At 33.7% G+C, this 25,789-nt stretch overlaps 1 protein-coding gene across 1 annotated transcript in view; it reads left to right on the top strand.

Annotated features, from left to right (window-relative positions):
• LOC125072236 (neuropeptides capa receptor-like) overlaps window positions 1–25,789 on the top strand; it is an 88,535-nt gene that overhangs the window by 53,704 nt on the left and 9,042 nt on the right. The window contains exons 3-5 of the mRNA XM_047682760.1: window positions 10,115–10,314; window positions 13,978–14,125; window positions 21,224–21,336. Coding sequence (XP_047538716.1) covers window positions 10,115–10,314; window positions 13,978–14,125; window positions 21,224–21,336 — 461 coding nt within the window. The remainder of the gene's footprint in view (window positions 1–10,114; window positions 10,315–13,977; window positions 14,126–21,223; window positions 21,337–25,789) is intronic.

The raw sequence follows: 25,789 nt of genomic DNA on the forward strand, positions 1-25,789 counted from the left end.
TTACGGTGTTATCGTATAGACACAATCAATATTGTAAGAAAAAGTAAAAATTGTAAACAGTGTAATATACCTAAAAAAATTAGCAATTATTTCTCAAAATCCAACACAGATTTTTATTCGTATCCTTTGTGGCATTTGTGTGATGAATTAAAATAATAATAATAATATCCAAACTAATAGAACAAACCTAAAGTTAAACATAGATAAAAGCTAAGCTCCAGAAAAACGTACCTATTCTAGGTATTGTGAGAGACGATACCAGTTACTTCTATACAATTTTCCTTATCCAACAATTTGAAATACTCTGGTAATTGATGATTGTGCCTTACCGAATTTCGATAAAGGCGTCCAGTTTCGGGTAGTTGCTTAGGACATTCTTTCGTCGCCCTGACCTACTACTATATTAACCACGGCGGGATATTCAAGAGAGGCAAACTTAAGCTAACGTAGGACATGATTACAATTAACAAGTGTGCGTGCAAACACAATCCAATGAGAACATATCCAACATGACCAAGAAGAGTTCCAGAAGAGTCGCAGGACCACTGTATCTTTTCTCTCAGTATCTGTGCTTTTCGAGACACGGGAGTGTACACGCCTCCAATTAATTATCAGAATTCGGGCCGGTACTGAAAAAATGTCAACAGTTTGAACCCAGAACTTTGGGTTATGTGATTTTTAATGAAGCCACTAATCTTACGAGTTATCAACAGGACAAGACATTTTATAATTTATCCCAAGGATTAATTAACTACTCAGGACATAGTATAGTACCAAAATTGTCTTAAGAAACTCAGGTGCACTCTCTCTTTCGTCTTTCTCGTAATCGGATGGGACGGCAATCCGAGGAGGGAAGGCAATTTACCGAAGAATAGTTAAGGTTAAGTCAAGATAAGTTGATTTAAGTTGGTGTCCAAGCCATGGCACTGTGACACTACAATCCTAAATCCGGGCTGTAACTAAGCATTACCTTTACAGAAAATAGGTCCGTGAAATCGTGATAGAAGTTATCCTTTATTTTTCGATCCTTCAAAGCAGCAAATATAGGTTTATTCGATTCAATCACTAAGAGTCATATTTATTACGCTTGACACTTAACTTTTTTCTATAAACTGATACATGCTGGGTACTCAGAAAAAGTTATATATAATTTACAGTCAAATAAGATTAGAAAATTCTCATATTTTTTTATAACGCATAAATTTTTACGTAATTTGAAAGAATTGGATTTTAAGCCAGATAACAAAAAAATATTACTTAGTTTAAGTGTTAGTTCTGGACGCTATTTCGATACTATCGTAAATTTTACTCCCAACCCGTTCAAGAAGTATAATTTCAAGAACCTAATGAATATTACCGTAACCTGGAATTTAAACGGGGATTTCAGAACCTGAAGCCTTTTAATATATTATAGCATAATAGTAATCAAAGTCAAAATTTATGTGCAGCCGTATAGCCACTGATGGAAATTAAAACATAAATCTTATATTCAGGGTTTGAATTCACAAGCAATCAGGAACCTTTTGCATTATTCCAGGTTTTTGCCCTTAGAATTTTCATAATATTTTCATTTCACGTAATTTACAATGTACGCTAGTGTATGTGTATATTTATAATTACATTATCATAACCTAACGAAGGTAACATTCTAATGGTTTCCACTCGAAAGTAAAAATGTTAAGTATGTGGCATTCAACCAATCAACCAATCAACCACGTATACTGGGTTTGTTAGCCAATCGTAACCCTGTCTTATAATTAGAAGTCCTTTATTTACGAAGAGAAGACTCTCAAATTTTTAAAAACTTTTTTGTGCAAATAAATTAAAATTCTTCAAACCGGATCTCACTTTCAAAGGTGATTATCATGGAATTAATTAGCGATGCTAGCTCTACTTGTGGAAAGTTAAAAAATATCTTTGTCAGTGTAACACGTCTGTCTGCTCTAAATCTCGGAGAAATACGTTTAATCATAAATTGACTATAAATCTGCGACGGAAAACCGACGGTAAAATCCCTAGATATTCTATGATTTAACGATTTTAACGATTTTTACACCGGTCTGCTGCTGAGGATACTTACAGAAGTATCTAGTAACTGTCCCCAGCACTTCATGATATACTGAAACTTACTGATAATATTGTGTTTATCAATAAATATAAGTCTGAGATAATCGTAACTGATGATATCGGGTTCAAACCCGGTGAAGCACCACTGAATTTTCATGTGCTTAATTTGTGTTTATAATTCATCTCGTGCTCGGCGGTGAAGAAAACACGTGAAAAAAACTGCATGTGTCTAATTTCAACTAAATTCTGCCACATGTGTATTCCACCAACCCGCATTGGAGCAGCGTGATGGAATGTGCTACAAACCTTCTCCCCGAAGGGAGAGGAGGCCTTAGCCCAGCAGTGGGAAACTAACAGGCTGTTAATGTAATGTAATGTAATGAGTCTAAATACTGATTCATGATGTATGTTATTTAACATAAAAAATGATCATCAAAATGACATACACACATCAAAAATGATCCTCCCCCATTATTTTCATAACTAGGGGCGGGATTTTCAATTTGCAATACTTAGTACACAGCTCGGTATGTACGTATCCATTCGCTTCGCAAAAAATGACTGAGGAATATTAGATATTTATTTTAATTAAATTATTCGAGCAATTCGAGAATAGTCTTGTAACGTTAATATTGATAAAATGTTTTAATTTGAATTTTATATATTATGTTTTATTACTAGTTTCTCATTTATTTCTTTATGGTATTAAAAATAATCTTATAAATAAGCTACGTAAATTTTATTAACATTTAAAGATATTTACATTAAAGAAAATAAGTGTACATTTTTTCTCGACTAATCAAAGTTAAATTATACTATGTGTATAATAAGACTAACATAGGGCTTTGTACTTGTAACCAGAGTACAGGTTACAGCAGTACTCCTTATTGTTGTTTTCTGGTTTGAAGAACCAGTATGAGTCAGTGTAACTTAAGGACAAGGGACATAACGTTACTTCCAAATTTGGTGGCGCATTGTCGATGTAAGGAATATATAATATTTCTTACAACGCCATTGTCTATTAGCGGTGGTGACCACTTGCCATCTATTAACACATTTGAACGTTCGCCTACCGATGCCATACAGACAACAGAACTACAAAATATTACTGTTTGTGGGGTAGAATTAGTCTTGAAAGAATATATAAGCAGTCCAACTTTTACAAAGTCCTCGGACAGATTTTCAGAAATTATCCGTCGTCTTTAAATAATTTTCCAGTTTTACATTTCACCTTGCTACTTTAGTGGAACGAAAGCATAATTTAATTTCATCGTATAATAAAGACGTGGCAGAGATTGCCGGGGCAGTTCTATTTAATGCGCAATAATTATCCTTGAGGACCCATTTATTGCGATTAAATAAAACGATTTGAGATAATGGAGTATTATATCATTCATATTTTGTCGTTAGCTTATTTCTTAACCGGATTTTAATACAATACAATACGACACTTTTTTTATGTTATATGTGGCAAACGAGCAGGAGGTCGATGGAAAGTGATTACCACCACTCATGGACATCTTCAACAACGGGGAGCTTTCAGGTGCGTTGCCGGCCTTTAAGGAAGGTACGCTCTTCTCCTGAAGGTTCTCAAGTCTATCGGTTCGGAAAAGCCGCTGGCGAGAGCTGGTTCCACGGAGTGATTGTGCGAGGCAGAAATTGTCTTAAAAATCGTGCTGTTGTGGATTTTCGGACATCTAGGCGGTGCGGGTGAAACTTGGAATTTTGACAAGATGTCTAAAATATATTCCGATTTAACTTCGACCGAAACGCAACTCGATCGTTGTTATAGCAGAATAGAAAAACGACTGAACAGCAACGATTACGTTTAAATTCTATAAAATAATATTTTTTAAGTAGAATTGAAGGCATGTATTATTAGTTAACGATTTTTGAGCTGAGATATACTATTTTTTATAAGCGATTATTGATCAAACTTCTTGTGCATAATTAGGTATGATAACAATATTGTGATTTTTTCCCATTTAATGCACTTTACTCAATGTATGATTGTTTTTGTATTTGAATAAATAGTCGCCTTTATATCGCCAGACATTTAGATCTACGCATACATGTTTGCCAGTTTATGTGCAAAGGATTTTTTATTTTTTAATTATGATGAAACACCGCTGTAACTTTTTGTAAGAGAACTACGAGGACTCAAGAAAACTCATCAAGACTTTTTCTCTGATTAAAACGGAATAAAAAAACTATTTAATGCTTGAATGAATATTTCTTTTTGAATAAGTATTAATTTATTATGATGCTCGTATTTATTATATTAATTGAATGTGTGACCCGAGATGGCCCAGTGGTTAGAACGCGTGCATCTTAACTGATGATTACGGGTTCAAGCCCAGGCAAGCACCACTGAATATTCATGTGCTAAATTTATTTTTATAATTCATCTTGTGCTCGACAGTGTGGAAAACATCGTGATGAAACACATATGTATCTACCAACCCACATTAGAGCAGCGTGGTGGAATATGCTCCAAACATTCTCCTCAAAGGGAGAGGAGGCTTTAACCCAGCACTAAGAAATTTACCGGCCTTATGTAATGTATGTTAATGGCCTAATGTATGTTAATGTATTGAAAGTGTTACTATAAACTTGTAAAAGCTGCAAGGATTTATTATATCCAATAGCTTGATGAATGCCTCATCGTCCGTTATATTGAAAATTTTAACGTCTGTTTTTTAAAATTAAGCCTTGGACGATAAGTTACGGTTATCGATGTAAAAAATAAATAAAAAACAAGCGTTTGTTTTAATCGTTCTGTCTATACCATTGACCACTGAAGAGTTCTTTCGTGTGGAGCCAATCCATGACACAAACCAGACAACAATCTTATCATGAACATGCATTGTCACCGAAACTGAACCAACATATCAAATTTCATCTCTCGACTACAAGAGTTAGTGGATCTGATTCAGCTTGCAAGATTAGATCTGAACAAACTAACAAACATAGCAAGTTAGATAAGTTTGAGCTTAAGTACGATATCGAGGAATATGATTACGCAATATGAATATTCGTTTCTCATAAGCGTCTAATATACAACATTCCTAACTGTTAATCATAACTAATTGAAAATGTCATTGATGTCCTTATTCTATAAAACTAATAACTTAAAGTTGGTTTCTGTAGAACTATTAACGAGAGGATAAAAAGGGTCCAGGGACAGAATATTAAAACTGTACAGTATTTTCCCATTTATTGTAGAGGTGCAAGCTCATCTGGGTAGGTACCACCTAGTCATCATATATTCTACCACCAAATACTATTCCAGTATTGTTGTGTTCCGGTTTGAAGGGTAAAGCAGGTAAAGGGTAGTACTTACAGGCAAGTAGCCAGATCAGCTTAGTTCTTAAGGTTGGTGACCTCTTACAATAAGGTGATCACCAACCTATTGGTATTTGCTCGCACACATTTCTATCTACCTTATTATAAAAAATACGTATATGTTTCTAGGAATTAATATCAGAAATTAACAGCTTTGAGGAAGAAAGCAACTAATTTGAACATAGAAGTAAGGCAGGAAAAAAATAACTGCGATTTGCGATTAGTAACGAGGCTACTTCTTCCTGATGCCCCGGAGCGTCAGTTCAGACAACGTTAGGATGCATGTTTCCAATAAACGGTTGCCGGGTCTATAATTTGTCGTTTCGGCACATAATCTATTGAATAAGGAGTCGAAAGATTGATAATTATTAGGTTAAAATGTACGCCAAAGAAGGCTACCGAGATAGCTGTCATTCTAAAGATGTGCATATAATATATTTATCACAAATAACTCCTGGTATATATTTTATCTAAATTGTTTTAGTAAGTAGCATTAAGTTTGTTATTGAGGCATTACTAAAAAAACGTCTCCTTATTTATCAATATAGATTTTCGATACAACACGATTGATGCTTACGACGTAACTCAACGTCGCTCCAATAAACTCATTATTCACATTTAATAAACCTAACAACATCGAGATGAATTCGATTGGTTTCAATTCCACAAATATATTATTTCGTGAAATTGGCTCCGAAAGCTCGGAAAACTACGTCGCTAACATTTCTTCAATATATCATTCGCCCAGGTGGTACAGCGACAAACGTGTGAGCTTAACCCAATAATCTCGGGTTCAAATTCACACGAATTTTAATTATACTATTAACCTGACGAGAGTAAAAATAATACTTAAATATTATATTCCATATTTTGTCTAAAATAGTATTACGTATATACATATAATGCAGAGGCGTTCAAGCCGTGACTACCGAATCAATGGCTATTGGCTTGTGTGTTCCTATTATTTATTATATATTTGTACGAAACCATAGAAAATCTAACCACGTTATTATACAATTTCGACATTTAGGGTTTTTATTTCAAATACGGTGGCAGACTGGCAAATGGGCTACCTGATACTAAGTGGTCTACACTTACACTGAAATAAATACTAAGTTTAGAGGTTAAGCTGTTATGTCCCTTGTGCCTGTAAGTACTGGCTAACTAACCCTTCAAATCGCAACACAACATTGCTAAGTATTGCTGTTTGGCGGTAGTATTCATTATGAGCGAATGGTACCTTCCCAGGCGATCTTGCATAAAGCCCTTCCGCCAAGTCAAGGGTTTTGAGAAAATTTAATATTAATAATTAATTAATATATATATTGGACAACATCACGTACTCTGATCCCAATGTAAGTAGCTAAAGCACTTGTGGTATGGAATATCATGAGTAACGACGGTACCACAAACAACCAGATCCAAGACATGATAGAAAACGAATGAACTTTTTCTACAACGACTCGGCCGGGAATCGAACCCGCGACCTCGGAGTGGCGTACCCATGAAAACCGGTGTACACACTGCTCGACCACGGAGTTCGTCAATTAACCTAAGCTTTTCACCTTGGTCCACGTTGTTTGCTCGTTTGCTCGATGCATTTACTGCATACTTAGAATTGTCATCCACGAGTTCATTGTAAGATTTTGCTTTGTTGTCGCGGATAAAGCGCCACCTGGCGGGTCTGTCGTAGACGTTCCAAGTGCTCACGTTGCGCTCATAAGAGCTGCTCCCAGCGGACTAAGTACTTACTGGTTACTATATTTACAAATGCATATTATACATTGTACACATTATACCTGTGTGTGGTAGGTATAATGTGTACATGTACAATGTGTGTGTGTGTTTGTCGTTGATCTAACCTCTAACTGAAATGTACAGTATCATCTCCTCTTAAGATATAAAGTGTTTGTATTGGCAGCAGTGATTACATTTCTGTGGCTCTAATAGCACGTAAATCCATTGATCCTGCGCCTGAAGTCTCTCCGGTAGTGGCGGATTTCCCTCTTAATGGACTATGAGTAAGGCAATAAAGAGAGCATCTGTGTAGGCGTAAAAACCTTTGTACCGTAATATCTCGTGTTATTATATGCCCCTTAAGATCAGCCGTTGTTGCCGAAATTTAGTCCAAACGACATTCTCTTCTAGGAAGGAAAATAAAAAAATATTTTTGAATAATTGACAACATTACCTATCTCTGGTAACCATATTGTTCCAATTTCATACAAATCATTTGACAAAGGGAGAGAGTAAAAAATATTATAACTATCTTTATTCTGACTACATGTATAAAACATTTTTATCTAAAGTAAAAAGCACTTTTGAATCGTCATGAAGTATTGAATTCAATGTAAAACTACCATCTGTTTGGAAAGTAGATACTACGAAGAAGTACCGGCTAGAAACTCTGTAGTGACTCTTTTCCACCATTTTAATTACATAGTATGTCAGTAAAGTACAATTGTTTTTTATATATCCTGAAAGAAATCAATAATTGCTACGTCCGCACTTTTTTGTCTTCAATACAATCTTATATTGTGTAATATGCCTTATTAATCAATGTTGTTTCGACATGAGCTTTAAATTTTTGAATAGGCCATGTTAAAAACTGTGAAATCTTAATACAGAAAAGAAACATTGTGCCCCAGGAAGGTTGTATTAACTTTGCAAAGTCGAATCTATTATAGTTTATATTTTGAATGTTCAATATGGACAAAACCTGGACGATATAAATACAATTGGACAGAATGCACAACAACCAATGTCTTAATTCCTCTTTGCGACGGAAATCTTACAAAATTAATATAATATATTACAACCCAATCTACGTCAATAGCATTATGTCCTATCTTAAAGCCTTTGTTTATGGTTAACTAACCATTATTTGAGTGGTGTTGTGTCCGTGTATAGTACCTACGTTGTTCATGAATAGTAATTAAAGGCTCGAGATTGGCAACCCTCTGGTGCTGCGATGTATTATCACTGCTATTGTTTAAGGTTTTGATGGTTTGAAATTGTTATTCAAAAATCTTATACGTATATTTATGCAACGTTTTATAACATGCCACAAGAAAAAATCACATCGATAAAATTAGTTAAATCAGAGAAACCCTTTCTCTGATGTAACTCGTTTCCGAAGAAGAAGAACCGTTGGAATTAAAATTATTTAAATTTGGCTACAATCAATAAAAAAATACTAATTACTTTTAAAAGGGGATACTCCTTTAAATAGCTTAAAATTTAAATAAAGTAACAATCTGTAGATATCCTAGCATCGGGATGATTATTTGTACATATAAAAAAATGCAAGTAAACTGTCCCGACTTCCCCACAAGTAATATGAGAAACTTATTGCGTGTTATTTTTTAAACAATTAAATATATTACGAATTCATTAATGTTCACGACTGTACTTTTGAATGCTGAAAAAGAGCAACTACTGATTTGCCGGTTCTTCTCGGTAGAATCTACATTCCGAACCGGTGGTAGTTTCACTTAATATAGTTTGTTAAATGACAATTCAAAAGACCTCGTAAAATAATAATAAATAGTTATTGCTGGGCTGATGTTGAGGATAATGAAAGTCACTAACTGGTTCACGATTTATTAACGAGACGGTACAATCATACGGACTGTGACGCACTGTTTTACATATGCAATGTTTCGACTTTTATACATGATATCAAAGAGTAAGAGATACACAGATGTGAAACATATTAGTCATAGAATATGTGAGCTTTATCAATTGTTCACTTTAATACCTATGTGCATATACGGCACAACCTACTTGAATAAAGTATATTTTAATTTGATTCAGATATATGAAGAATCGCACAATTCACCCTGAGTATGTTGTCACACGTTTATAGTAAAATCTTATTAAAAATTTCTCATTATATTTATAGCAATCACAGTTACTTGCAAAATTTAAAGTGTAATATTTATTTACAAAACTAGTCGTTTCTCATTTTTGTAAATATAAAATATTAAATAAACATATATTATATTTATTAAGACAATTTAGAGTTCTAATTCTAATTTCTAATACAAAGTTGTGCATCTGTCAAAGCTAAAGTGTTCACTTCAAAATTGCCTAGACCAACAAGTTCCTTCGTCTAATACTACTTCTTCATCTTCAGACATAACCCAGATATGTTTCACACTAACTATACATATCGCACTGAGAGTATAATGAAAATTCTATATTAATCGGATTATACATGTGTACGTGTATAGATTTTCTGGTATCAACGCGCACGAGATATACCTACATAATAAACGAATTGCATATGAAAAAAAAATTGTGATTGCTCGGATATGAACCTACAATCTACGGTTATATTCCACGTGTTTGTGCTATCGTGGCTCCAAAAAAGCTCCACATAGAGTAAAACAATTTTTACTTTATATCTATGAAATATTTAACATTAAAATTAACGTAACTAGGTATTACTTTTTGTTATTAGTTTATTTCTACTTGTGTATTTAGTTGTAAGTTTAATACCTTAGTGCATGAGGTGTTTATCTTATCATTTCGGTTTAAATAGCTTATAAGTTTGAAACTCTCATAAATGTTATAAATTGTTCGTAAACCTATTAAACGAAATAAGTATCCAATCTATGGAACCATAGGTGTAATTGACTGAATTAAATTAACTTAACTTTTTCTGTTTTATATATTATTTCTTTGATTTTGTTTACAGGGCGTCATACGTGTCTGTGCTAACAATAGTAGCATTCACTCTCGAGCGCTACCTGGCAATATGTCACCCGCTACACATCTACGCCGTAGCAGGCCTACGGCGAGCGCTACGAATAGTGCTCGCGCTGTGGGCGATATCGCTATTGGCCGCTTCTCCGTTTGCCCATTATACTACAGTTAACTACCACGATTATCCACCACGTAAGTTAAAAATTACATTAATTTATTTAAATATCTATTTATGTTAACCTTGGAGTAGGGTTTTTTGCAAGCCGTCTGGGTGTCCAAGTGGCAATACTTAATGTTGTTGTGATCCGGTTTGAAAGGCGAGTGAGACAGTGTTATTACAAGCACAAGGGACATAACATCTCGGTTCCCAAGGTTTTCCTCGGATGGTAAGAAATTGTCAAATTTTTCCGGCGCCAATATCAACGAGCATTGGAGGTCACTCATCCCATCAGGTGCAATATTCGCTCACCTACCTGGGTCGAAAAAATGAATAAGTACTTGTTTGTTGTTGTAATATTTTTGTATAACTATGTTCAAAGACAATTTATGGAATATTTTCAGTTCAATTTATTTTCCATTTCCTCACAATATTCAAGAGAATCACGTACTGCACTCGTGGATATACATCCTATTCTATAACTTGAAGTTCTCTCAGAAATATATTGTTTCAATTAAAGTTCTCATTTGAATAGTATTCAATAGATGTATATAATTATACATTAACATTCTCCGAGGTTTCCTTTACGCTCCAACTTATAACTAATTTCCTACAAAATAATATTAACAGCCCATAAACTTCCCTCTGCTGAGCAAAAGCATCCTCTTGCCTTAAAAAGTCTTGAAACTTTTTCCACCAAGACCTTTTCTGCCAAGTCGCACATAATTTTATCCAACACATAAAGATTTCCTTGCGATGTGTCTCCTATGGTCGAACTGTTCTATTCACTGAGCCACCTCGGCTACAATTTCCTAGTTACAAATAAATTAACTCGGCATTAACGTCTCCTTTGCAGCGATGTCTTGTTGCTTTAATATGCTTATGTCGTGCCAAGACATCTGCGCCGAGTCTAAGATTAATAAGAAATTGGAATGCAAATAAGCTAGTTGCAGTTCTCATTAAATTCTATGCGACTATTTGCACCCTCTAACTGATAGAAAATAAGCTTTGAGATTATGTTAATACTATATTGATCGATTAAAATATTCTCTCCGTTAGTTTAAGTATGAACGTGTATATAATCTGTTTCTATTAAATCGTTTGTTTAGAGCCGAAATGGCCCAGTGTTTAAAACGTCTTAGCGTCGATGATTGCGGGTTCAAACCCAGACAAGCATCTCTAAATTTCCATGAGCTTAATTTGTGTTTATAACTCTCGGCGGTGAAGGAAAACATCGTAAGGAATCTTGCATGTGTCTTATTTCAATGAAATTCTGGAGCAGCGTAGTGGAATAAGCTCCAAAACTCCTCCTTAAAGGGAGAGGGGTCTAGCCCAGTAGTAGAAGAGTCCCACTCTTATAGGCTGTTATTACCGTTTATTTATGTTTTGTATACATACTGAGGTTGGTTGAGAGAAGAGACCAGAAAATGTTTGCGGCATTACGGCCTTATCTTGTAGACTATGTATTTTGTGTTGTGCAATTCGAGTTCCAAATACAAAACTCCAAATTCCAGGTACAAATTTAAAAGCTTGTAAGACTCTACTTGAATAAAGTTTATTTTTTTAAATATTATAATTAATATGTGAAAACCGCAAAAGGAATTTGAATAATGGCAAAAATGTTAGTAGCATTTCCCGTTGAATTGCAATTTCGTTTTTCACGGAAAATCGGCCAATTATGAGTCGGAATCGCGTTATAAAATTTCGTTCTTTTACTCTAGAAAAATAGAGTAATATATTCTAATATTATAAATGCGAAGGTAACTCCTCTATCTGTATGTCCGTCTGATTATTGCTCTTTCAGGGCCAGACTGCTAAATCGAATTTGATGAAATTGGTATGAAGCAAACTCGAATCGCAAAAAAGGCTAATTTTATTAAATAAACCCCTAAATCGCAGGCGATGCCGCGGTTGATAACTATTATATAAATTAAATTAATGTCATGAGAAATAAGAAAAATCTTATACATAGAAAATAAGAAAATGGATCGACGAAGCTAACAAAAATAAAATCATCATTTATTTTTAAGCTTTTGTACGAGCAATTTGTAAAAAATAGGAAAAGAAATATTTTCTCATCAGAACCAAAACCAAAATTTGAACTCAATCTCACCCAGGTTAAATTTTAGTTGCAAGGTTTTACATAAAAGCCTAATGAAACATTGTTACATAAATTAAAAATACTTATAAACGTAGGTATTAAACGTTTAACATTTGACAAACTGTTCAATTTGTAAAAAAATTGTTTTTTTTTTTTTTATGTCAAAAGGTGGCAAACAGTCTCCCGAATACAAATATATAAATATGGTAGTTTCATTAAATAAGGATTTGATAAACATTCTCAGTTGAGAATATTTTCCGTTTTCGAGAATAGTTTTCGTTTTCGATGAAAATACAAAGCCTTCTTACTTCCGCATAGGTTTTCCCCCAAATTTTTAAATTAAAAAATATATCGCAGAGATAAGGGGCCTCCCTCTTATCAACGATTCCTCTTCTTCTTAACATAAAAATATATTCGCATTTCGAATAAGGAGACCCGTCGTGTTATTTTCTAATTGGCGCACCAAAGTCATTATTATTGAAACTAATATAATATTAAATTTGAAAATATATGCTGACAGACGGGCTGACAACGAGTGATTCATTCAGAATAAACTTTTAAACGACGCACGTTACCGCAAAAATTAATCAGCATGTATAATAGGAAGTTAATAACAAATGTAAATTAATTAATTAAAATTTCATGCAGTATGATCAAAATCTCCATTATTAAATTAGGTGAAAAGAGTGAATACTGAATTTCTTCTCGGTTCTTCTCGGTAGAATTTACTTTTCGAACCGGTGGTAACTTTACATATAATTACGGTAACATGACAATTCAAAAGTGCTTTCATGCGCCAACTTGAATAAAGACATTTTGATTTAGATTTTTTGATATCGAGAACAAATCATTAAAATGTTAATTAAATTTATGTTCACAATGCAATAATTAATATACAAATACGGCGAAAGTTTTAAATGTAAAGAGACTATCTCATTACTCTATGTGTATAGTCATGGATCAGTGGGTCGTCGAGCGCTAAGCCAGCGTCCACGGTACGCACGAGTGCTTGCGCTAGGTGTGGCTTTGTGTCTAACTAATTCGGTATTGTTTTGAGAAATAGCTCATGGCAATGGAAGCATAGTGCTCATTTTAGCCCCTTAAACAACAATACTATACAGCTTAATCAACTAGTTGGATATTAGAAATCTGTTTGTGACTAAAATTCTTCGAAATCTGCCGTTGTGCTGTTTGCCTAGGGATTGTTGAAATGCTAAAGTTCGACCCTCGATACGCACTTCTGATTAATGAAGTTATGTCTAACCTTTAACTAACACTGGGCTTGCGTGGTGGAAAACGGCATCAATATACCGTATGAGCAGAACTGATATTATTATTAATATATTTTTTTTTGTTATCGTGTCATATCATTAAAATAAGGTTTTATTGTTCTTAAACCTTTAGGATTATTAAAATTTATCAGCCATATAGGCTATTAAATAAATAATATAACTTATGTTACCTTTTCCTTAGAAAACACTTGAAAGACTATTTCGGTATTCTAGTTATCACGATTGCATTTAATTATTATGGATATGAAGTATCTGGTCAACTACCTTCTTTTTTTTCTATTATTAAACTTTTATTATTTCATCAGTGTCAGGAAACGCTTCACTGGAGTCAGCTTTCTGTGCGATGCTGGAACTGCCCTCTTGGTACATCTGCGAGCTGAGCAGTTTCTTCTTTTTCATTCTGCCCGGCCTGATCATTCTCTGTCTGTACGTGAGGATGGGCTTACGGATCAGGTATGTCATGGGGTATGTATCTTGCTCCTGAATTTTAATTTTTGTATTTGTAAAATATTATATTTGACATATCTACTGGTGTTGTGATAAGTTAGGCAAGAGTAATATTTCAATACAAAATTAATTATAAAAATTGCTGAGATTTTTAGGTTATATTTAGGTTTCATATAGGCTGTCTTTTAACATAATATTTTTAAATGTATTTGTGATATAACAATTATATGAATTATTTTTTAAACATAATAAATGAAAATAGCGTAACGATGTAAATAACTTAAAAATATTCATTTAACTTATATATATAGCTATAGTTATAGCCGAGAGATCTCATAGTATAAGCTCTTACATATTTCACGTACATGTTAGAAACTCCCAGTGTCAGACCAGAGTTTGGAAGTTGGCGAAGCTTACACTGCCGTTCCTTAAGGCCGTTCCGCTTATGTCTTGTACTCTCCGAGTTTGCGTTTGTATTGCGTACACGCTTGTGTTACTATTACTGTTAAGATATTATATCATATTCGTGAAATGGGCGCCGTCGCTTGTAATCATTATTTTATGAAATAATGATATTACTATTTTTTTACAAAATTTTCTTTGATTGGGGCAAATTACGAACAAAAATAATGAAATACAACATAAGGCTCTTATAGGTAATAAATAAATAAAAGGCCGCTTGGGCGTTGGACTAGGTTACCACCTAAAAGTAGGATTATATATTCGAAGTATCCTATAATAGAAAATGAATCACAATTATGCGAATTGTGCATGCCCTTTGTGCACTATAATAACCATATTCAGTATTATGTTTTACCTTATGACCATATGACCATATGACCATATTATTCGAACATTACATATATTTATGCTGCTGCTAAGATATTTTGTTATTGATAATTTACAATCGCCACTTCCTTATTTCAAATAACTCTGTCGTTAATGATTCTATCAATTTATTCTGTGCCTCATTTGTGCAAACTGTTTTTCACGAGCACAGTAGGAGCATTTTGTTAAAATCATGATATTATTTTTTAAAGGAACCGCCTGTGTATGTTGCGCTTCTGGACAAAGGTTTTCCCGTGTTCAAGGAACCTGCGCGTTGATTCGAGTGTGACAGGATTCTTCACGATGGCTTTTTTCAATGCTGGGCACGATATTAATTACAAATAATATTCGCGCAATTTGATTAAGACTGACGTGACATCAAGATTTATACCGATTCCACTTTTTTAACTATTGCAGTGATCACACTTCATGGGTGATCATACAATAATTAATAGCCATGAGATTGATCAAATTCCCACGTGCAACCACACGAAAATACGCCGCCAGTTATAATGAGCACGATACAAATTGTCTAGCTGCTCCATTGGTTTCAATCGCAATACAATACTGTATCATGTCGTTGCGTGGTATTGTATAGTTCTTTCTCAATAAATGGACTATTTAACAAAAAATATAATTTCAAATTCGAAGACTAGTAAATCCTTAGAGCAGTTAAATAATATAAACAAACAAACAATATATATTAATATATTTATTTAATTACAAAATTAAATTGATCAAATTACTACTACTGTAGTTGGCACAAAAGGACTTAATGCCAGAAGGAATTCTCTACTACTCAACCTTTAGGCTAATCAGCAACACTCGACTATACTAGTAACCAAGGGTTCGTATTACAATATAAAACGATACTTAATATTTTGTAAGTGAAAATATATATTTGAAAACTTCGTTCCGATCCTTATGGGCACAATTTGTGGGCTATTCAGCGTTATAATATTATTGAAAGGGCACATTTGAACCACTCGACAAGTTGTTTTGTTATGTTATCTTAAAAATCGGAAAAGAATATATAACCAATTTTATCGACAAACCGACAAGAATATCGTGGGGATTTTTATATTATAATAATTATTTAGAATTAAATGTAAATATAAATATATATCGACACATTTTTATTATCTAAATACATTTTTTATCAAGTATATAAATAGTTTTAGTATTCGGTCTTAAACAATTTCAAATTTTCCCACCTGTAAAAAAAGCAAGTTTTATACGAAAAGAAAAAACAAATTGAATTCAACTCGCTAGTACTCCAGTAAGAAGATTCTGTTTTGTTGTTAATTAAATTAGTACTTTGTCGAGAGTTGTAAAGTTGTGCAAGACACGATCGCCGTGATCTGAAGTAGCTTTGAACTGTCGCGCGCCTATTGTTCGCAATTTTTAATTAACAGTTGTTTTAAAGAAAAAACTATAACAACATTTTACTTGTATACTGAACAGTTCAACAGTATTTGCCTGATTAATGTTGTTGGTGTAGTTTGATAAATTCTGAGATTATGAGTTCGAGTTCCAGGTGAGGCTTTTAAATTGTGTTGGAACGATTGCAAGGAACATGTAAAGTAAGCGCTGCGCCTGAGCTATAATCGTCGAATTACCATCTAACAGGATTTTATGAGTGCGGTGTTACCTGTGTTTGCGTACATACTTGTGCACAAAAAAAAATCTCCTGCAAAGTTGACTAGACTTTGTCAGTTCAAGACTCATCTTTAACTCGATAAAGAAATATATGACATATTTTATTATTTGAATAACACAAGAATCAGAAACTGAAAATAATATTTATAAGTTTAGTTTAATTCTAAGAGTGTCAGTTACTGAGTATGATACCTATATATTTTAAAATCAACACCCCAATAATTTTAAACGAAAAAAGGAATCCTCCATCACGAATGAAATTAAAAAGTTGACAAGTGTACCCTCTTGCATGTAAATGGAGGCAAAGCCGAATATCTGAACCTGTTCAAAATAAAATCCAGCCCGGGATGCGACCCATTCGCATCTAACCAACTCAGACAGCTTGGCACCTAATTCACGAAATCTTCTCTGGTAATAATTGCAGAAACAATTAAATAACATAATTAAAATTAGTCAAAATGATCGCTCATCTCCCTGACTCGTGAGCTCTCATTGGAATGCGACCGCAGCAAAGAGAGGGCCAATAATAACGGGTCGCAGTTATTAGCGGTTGGGCGCGTCACGAGCAGATAACTGCGGTTCATTTTTAATTGGATTCACTATTTTTAAATATCGAATTAGACTAGCGAAGCGAAAGCAATCATAACTTGGAACGTGTAAAGCAAACGTCACACATGTGTATCCAAGAGAGATAGTGACCACGTCACAATGTGCCAAATTCACAAGTGTGAACCAGTGGGGCTATTACGTAACTTCGTTTGCCAGGAGTCCGATTTGTAAAATAATAAGGACTAGATCACGGTGGTGTGTTTCATATTTAAGACATTATTGTTTAAGTGAAGTATTTGGCAACAGTAGCGTTTTAAGGTGAAAAATAGTGCAGTAATTATAAATGCAACGCATGAGGCGTCACTTAAGTTGTTCAACTTTAAACAGATTTCATGGCTTATTCCCATTGGACTTATATCTGATATAATAAACAGTTTTGTTTATATTCCTTTAAGATATGCATGCTTTACGGGTATCTAAGGAATGCTATTTTGTTAATATATCTATAGTTGACAGTTGAAAAATTACTACAAGTATTGAAAACGGGATATTTACCATGTTTTGTTCATGAGACTGTCTCGTGAATAAAACATTCGTAGATAATGTCGAAATATCGAGCTCCACCAAATAGAAATAAAAAACATGTTAAATATCCCTTTTTAAATACTTGTAGTAATAAAAATAACCATGTTTATTTAAAATCTTATATAATGAAAAAATCGATGAACATAATAATAATACTTGTAGATTACATACCTAATATGCATCTTCGCTATTTTTATTATTATTGTTCGAACTGTGTGGCAGTAGCTTTACAAATCCGCTTTGCGGTCGCTTCCTCTCTATCGCTAGCTCGATTCAACGAAAATAATTAGTTTAGCTATCTTAAACCAGAAGTGTTGAATATTGCTACGGATACGATTTCAAAACCTCTTTTAAGTAAATATTTTATACAAGTTTAATATATTTTTATGTAAAATAATTTAAATTTTATAGACGTAAGGTGGCCTTGTGCTTAAAACATGTATATTTTAACCGACTTGCAGGGTTCAAACCCACGCTGCTTAATATACCGTTAATTAATGTGCTTCAATAATCCATCTAGTGAGCCGAGATGGCCCAGTGGATAGAACGCGTGCATTTTAACCGATGATTTCGTGTTCAAACCCAGGCAAGCACTACTGATTTATCATGTGCTTAATTTGTGTTTATAATTCATCTCGTGCTCTGCGGTAAAACATCGTGAGGAAACCTGCATGGATTTAATTTCAACGAAATTATGCCACATGTGTATTCCACCAACCCGCATTGGAGCAGCGTGGTGGAATATGCTCCAAGTCTTCTCCTCAAAGGGAGGAGTGTTTGGATCAAGGTCAGGAAACCTACACATGTTGAATGTAATTCTATTATATGCACGATCAATGAACTCTGAAACAAAGTGAGTAAACAGCATCACCACACATAAAAGACACCTTCGCTCAGTGGCGAGACTTACGTACGTATCATTGTCAACACTCGCGGAACTTCTAATTTGTGTTTAGGAATTAGTATGTATACCGCTAAATAAATTTTCAAACAGACACGAGTCCCTAACAATAAGAATTTATTGCTAACTTTCAACTTCAGAGTATGTTGTACAGAATTAAATGGATCTCGACATTTTCAAATGTTTGACAAAAGCTTGTATGTAGTAAGTATTAATATCAAAATATACTTTATTCAGGGCGGCTTTTATAAACACTATTTTAAATGAAGCTACCACTCGATTTTTTTTTTATGGCATTAGTTGGCGGATGAGCATATGGGCCACCTGCTGGTAAGTAGTCAACACCGCCCATAGACAAAGGCGCTGTAAGAAATATTAAACATTCCTTACATCACCTATGCGCCACCAACCTTGTGAACTAAGATGTTATGTCCCTTGTGCCTGTGATTACACTGGCTCACTCACCCTTCCAGCCGGAACACAACAATACAGAGTACTGTTATTTGGCGGTAGAATATCTGATGAGTGGGTGGTACCTACCCAGACGGGCTTGCACAAAGCCCTACCACCAAGTGTTTTGTGTTAATGCAGATTCTAACAAGAAGAACCGGTATGTATCATATTCTATTTAAAATGGCTTTAACCATCAATAGATGGTTTAATGTTAGAATTTACTTTACCACAAAAACTACGATAAATATCTGTCTATCTTTTGGTTGTCAAATTGTTTTTCTATACATATCTGCTATTATGAAAGAAATAAAGATAATTTGTCTCAAGCCACAGCATACGCTAACAACTTATAGAAAGTTTGAAATAAATAATGCACCTAATAATAAAAGACGTAAAGTAACCTAAAACAAATGAAAAGTATTGCTCAAAAGAATGTTGTTTATCACTATACATTTCTTTGCATGCTCTACATTCTACCCCTTTCTATATGCCCTGAATTATTGAATATTTCGTTAGTCGATCCTTGATTTTCTCGAACTTGATTCTAGAACAAAGATTCAATTTTTTTGACTATTTCTAGTGGCAACATATATTTTGATATCGAGATATAGAATGTACCCTGAAAGCACACTAAAAGCTCGTGTAACAAAGTGGTGCTAACTCGCTTTAAACCCGGATAATCTCTACTAAAAATCCTGGTAAAAATGTAATCGGATTATTAGTATCATCGATCCCGTAATTTCAAATATTAAGTGGAGCTATTTTATACGTAAGTACCAAAAACATGATCGTGAAATATCAATATGATATTTACTACAACGATTAAGACGTACGTACGTACGTACGATTTAAGTAAGTACGATTTTTTAATCCTCAGATAAACTATTAAAATAGATATTACTTATTTGATAGATAGAAAAATAATGCATTTTTCAGATAAGTTCTACTTGGGATTAATCTATCAGCCTCTTCATGAATATAACTAGATCCATTGCCATTTCGATGAGCTTACTTCTTCTTTTTCCAAAGTGATATTAGAAATTATGAACATGTTTAAGAAGATAATCTCCTACCGTTGCACAGAAGACTTTTTAGTTCATTTACCCAAATGATGAAGTATGAAGATATCATAAATGTACCCACATTTATGATATCTTCATACTTCATACTTTAATGATTTCTATGTACGTATATTATTCGATAATGGACGCGAGTTAAAATAAATATCAATATTTTTCCAAGCCGTATCTTTTGTCTTTAATGCATCTTCTTATTTTCGACAGATTGTTTGTGCTTGTCGACTATACTAACAAATAATTATATTTCAGCAGTATTTAAATTATTAATTATAATATTATTGAAGTAATACAGAAACAATGGCACAAGACGAAAAACTCAAAAAGGAAAGAATTAACAGATGCACCACGGAAATTATAATATAGGTCTTATAAAAGTCAAATAAACGAAAACCAAAGCATTTGCTGTCCTCTTCTAACACAAAATATGCATGTTTCTCGCTCATACAAAATTAGATTGAAGTTGGCAACTTAAATCCACAGATAACTACTAGCTTGTCACATGATCGTTAAAAAAAATCGTCAAGTTTATTTGTCTTTTTAACAGTCAGACAAGTTAATTCGCTAATTATTTATTCGTTCGGTAAAGGATTACACGCACACACGCATGTCGATTTTAAACACTACGAGTGAATTACAGTGCGCTCTCATCACAACTGATATCAACATCGCTGACTTTCCAACACAAGTATTTTGAACTCTCTATTCAAACTAATAAAAATTGTATAATTAAATCCTTGTAACGATGGCAGTATTTTAATATCGACGATTCAAAAACGCTTCGTTGTGAAGTTTACTTGAATAAAATTGATTTGATTTGTTTTTTGTTGTCTATAATATAATAAAAATATTACACCGTCCTGTCAGCAATTAGTAAGACTATCGCTGAAACTATTCACCAATTAAATTGCGGTGTTAATCTAAATATATACATACAGTATTATTATTTAGACAGACGTTAATATATAATGTACTACGTATTTACACAACCTAGTAATAACATTATCAGAATTGCTGACCATTCATAGGTAAATAAATACACGTTTTGTCCAGGTCAACTCACAGCCACAGCCCAGGTAGTCCGGGGACCTTGAACGGCGTTAATGGCAGCGTGCATGGAGAGGCCAGGCAAGCGCAATCAAGGAAGAATATCATAAGGATGCTGGGTAAGACGAACGTAGTATTAAAAATATTACCGGGCTTATTATTTGATGTAGTTAACAATTATAATAGCGTGTCATATAGTATTCTCTCTTTCTTTCATAAGTAATTTAACACGTCAAAGACAAAGACAATTGTACTACTAATTAAAATCGAACATAACATTTTTTCGAGAAGGATTTACAAGTATCTACCGAATCAAATGAGACGGTTCATAATGTAGATATTAGAACAATGTAAATATATATATTTTTATTATCTTTATAATAATTCATAAATCTATTGAGTACAATATCGTATATCAATGTCAATAATATAATTTTGTTCGCGGAATTTGATTAAGAAGTCTGTCAAAAGTATTGGAATAGAACGAAGGAAGTAACAACTTATAAATACCCCACGGCTGAACAGATGCCTTCTTTTTTTCATAATTTATTTTTATTTATTTATGAGTCTCCAACAAGAGATTCACACTTGTAGCCTAATTATATAAAGTTCCCATTGTTCTATCGTACTCCGTCACCAACGGGCGGCGCTCGCGCCGATGCACCGGCCGATCGGCAGCCAGCTATACGCATACACGCTATCAACTCATCTCAATATTCTTGCAAATCGTAACCGCCGCGTCCTATTTAAATATTTTAAATCTGTAACGACTGTCTCTGTGCAAATCTGTGCTAATCTTTCGTTTCTTCTACCTCTTCTGACTTCTAGTGTGTGTTAGTGCCTTTCTTCTTCTTCGAGTGCCACTCCGACTAGCGAAGGTTGGCAGTCAGCTTTGAATACTCCTTCTTGTTCTTGCTCTCCTTCCGGCATCTTTTCCCATCATAATGCCTTTAATGCCTAAGCACGTGTCCGAGATATGCAACTTATCTCTTCTTGACAATCTCCAAAAGTTGCCGTTTTTGGTTGACGCGTCGCAGAACTTCCAGTTAGAAGCCTTTCACTTTAAATAAACTGTCTCATTTCCATCTATAACTGTTGTCTTCGACTAACTCGCTCAACACTCCTTCCAAACTGTGTTACACAGTATAAGTATTTATTTATTCTTAAAATGAAACAATACAAGGGTTACAAGTTGTGTGCTCCTTCCATTACAGGAGACCACAGCATGCACTATTAAGAAAAAAATATTTAAATAAAATTAAGATAAAAAGTGAAAAAAATATACATGGCAGTAAAAATCAAATATAAATTACAAACTTAAAAATAAGAATGAGCTTATTAATTAAAGCAGGAGTTTAAAATTTGCTCAACCACGTTGTGTAGTTGATGTTACGTGTCGGACGAATCCCACACGTGTTTTCTCTAACACGCAATAAAGAAAATGTGGTGAATTTTACTTCTGAAAGAAAATTATATTTTTTTGACCACCTATGTGATAGGTTACTTTTGTAGAGGAGCGCGTGGTCTCGTTCAATGTGGTATAATTCAATTTCGGCGGCACTCTCCGAAACTGAGAGCTCGATCATTTTCAGGGCCGACATTATATAGCTTTTAAATTATTCTTTACATTTTTTTAAGTATATTGTATTTGAATTTTAACGTACAAGGGGAGGACTGTAATAGAGGGAAAAGTGGTGGTGGTAGTGATACTTAGCAAGAGTAGTTAATATAATGGTTTCTGATGTCTTTATAATAAGAGACTCATCTCATCATGTGAGTTTACAGTGTACATTTACGGTATCATTATTACATAGTATAAAACAATATATAAACGATGTTTTCCCTATGTATGCTTAGATCTATAAAATTACACAGCGGATTTTTACGCGGTTTTTTTAATTGATAGATTGATTCAAGAGAAAGGTTGATATGTATAATACATGCACAATAATATTGTAGAGAAACATTAATAATATCAGAGGTTTTTTGCGCTTACATTGCAAACGCTGGCTAAACCCTACGAGATAGATCAAGATAAAAAAATATAGTATTTTACACCTTAAAATAGTATACAAAAAAGTCCTTGATGATATATTATCTTATCCTAGTGCTAGTACAATAAATAATACTAAAGAAGAAAATATTATATATATATATACCCCTGTCCTTCACTTCATATATATTTAGTCAGGATTCATTTCTCAAACAGCTTTTTTATTTATTATATGAACGTGCGATATGCTTTTACATGACATTTTTCTATTTTCGAATCCTTTGTCGCTATTTTGGGGATTTTCAAGTTTCAAGAGCTTTAAAATTGTAGTTGAATAAACTACAACTATAAATCAATTTCTGAGGAAAATAGTAAATAAAAATTCGCCCGATACTTTCAATGGATATATTTATTTATTCTGACCACGAAGTCACGGGTTCTTTTATTCAACCTTGTTTTATTACTGACGTATTTACTTTATGTACCGTTGCTATGAGAGTTGTAGGGTTGGGTCGATATTTCATCGATACTCACGGGGTATAAGCAGTTAAACAGAATCTATTTAAAAATCCGGCGTTGATGGTAAATTAAAAAATAATAACGACTAATATTCAAAAACATTTTGGGGCTATTGGTTACGAAGACTCATCACCATCATTAGATTTTGTTGAAAAAAATATACTTTGGAAGACACGGAAGTGTTCTCCTGGGAAACCTCACTTCGTATCTCACTCTTGAAATGTTAAAAAACTGACTAACGGATTTGTTAATCTATTATTGCGTTGAATGGTTACGTTTTATAAATATAATATTTACAAATAACGGATATACCGTCTGACATTACATGAACGCGTTCTGTGGTGATTCTCGCGTTGGTTCTCACAGAATAACTCTACAAAATTAACGAGAAACTAACAAAACAAATTTGTATATGTATATCGTATTTGTCCCCTAAAGAGATTAAAAGTCGCACGTTAATCGCTCTAAAGTCGATAATTGATGTCCAGCCCCTCCACATTAATAAGTTTATCGGTATTTTTATATTAAACAACAATCACTACACATAATAAGTAAGAATTAAAGGGGTGAAAATTCCTTTTTTTTACATAATATTGCATTAAGTATTTGTTAATGATGAAGGATGGTATAAAAATAAATTTGAGGCATTTTGAGATTTAATTAACTTTAAATAATTAATTAATTAATTGAAATTATGTTATGAAACAAGTAAAACTTAAAAAAAATTATAAATCATTATTATGAAATATTTTTATGTTTTAATTAGTATGCAAATGAATTAACACCTTTTTACAAAGGAGAGATTTTAAATAGATTTGGCGAAATACCTTTTATTACAGATTCTCATAATTCTTTTCTGAAGGATTAAAATATATTCAATATGATACGCTACAATCCGCTTTGATATTCAATATTATTGAAGGGTAAAAAATATACTTTATAGCCTTTCGTGTGCGAAAACATATATATATTTTTATAGCTTTAGATAGACAGACTTGCGGACCAACTGGTGGTCAACACCCATAGACATTGGCGCTGCGAGAGATATTAAGCATCGCTTACATCATTCTTAAGCTTTAAATGTTACGTTACTTGTGCCTGTAGTTACACTGGCTCGCTTACCCTTCAAACCGGACACAACAATACTTAGTATTCCTGCTTAGCGATAGAATATGAATAAGAATGACGACCTACGTGGTCGAGTAGTGTGTACACCGGTTTTCATGGGTCCCGGGTTCGATTCCCAGCCGAGTCGATGTAGAAAATGTTCATTATTTTTTTATGTTCTCTTGGGTCTGGGTATTTGTGGTACCGCCGTTACTTCTGATTTTCCATAACACAAGTGCTTTAGCTACAAGTATATTTTGAAGTATGAAGAAGTCACCATACCGGAGATTCCTGTCCCTAACGACTGAATATAACTTTTTTTTTATGATATCGGTAGGCGGATGAGCAAATGCGCCATCTGATGGTAAGTGGTCATCATCGACCATAGACAATGGCGTTGTAAGAAATATTAACCATCCCTTACATCACCAATGCGCCACCAACCTTAGGAACTAAGATGTTACATCCCTTGTGCCTGTTGTTACACTGGCTCACTCACCCTTCAAACCGGAACACAAAAATACTGAGTACTGCTGTTTAGCGGTAGAATATCTGGTGAGTGGGTGGTACCTACCCAGACGGGCTTGCACAAAGATTATTATATATTACCAACAATTAAATTTTTACCCCAGTATAAAATAAAATGTCAATATAGATTCCATTCCGTGCAAGTTCGGCGCGCGAGCTAGTTTATAGTTTTTAAAAGTCCACATTCATAAATGCTTATTTTCAACAATGCGAACTTTTATTATTAAAGTTACAAAATGTATTAAACTTTATGATACAACGAGATCGCGTTTCCAAGATGCTTCAAGAAAAGAATTTCCTCATCGCCTTGATTCTTTGGAAACTATGACGGGAAACTGGTCGTTGAACTCTAGTTTCAACTTTTTAATCTAGAACTTTCGCTGTTGTGTTATATTAATACTTTAAATTTGTTATAATTTAACACT

This window comes from Vanessa atalanta, chromosome 21 (assembly GCF_905147765.1).
Source record: "Vanessa atalanta chromosome 21, ilVanAtal1.2, whole genome shotgun sequence".
In the NCBI taxonomy this organism is placed as follows: Eukaryota; Metazoa; Arthropoda; class Insecta; order Lepidoptera; family Nymphalidae; genus Vanessa; species Vanessa atalanta.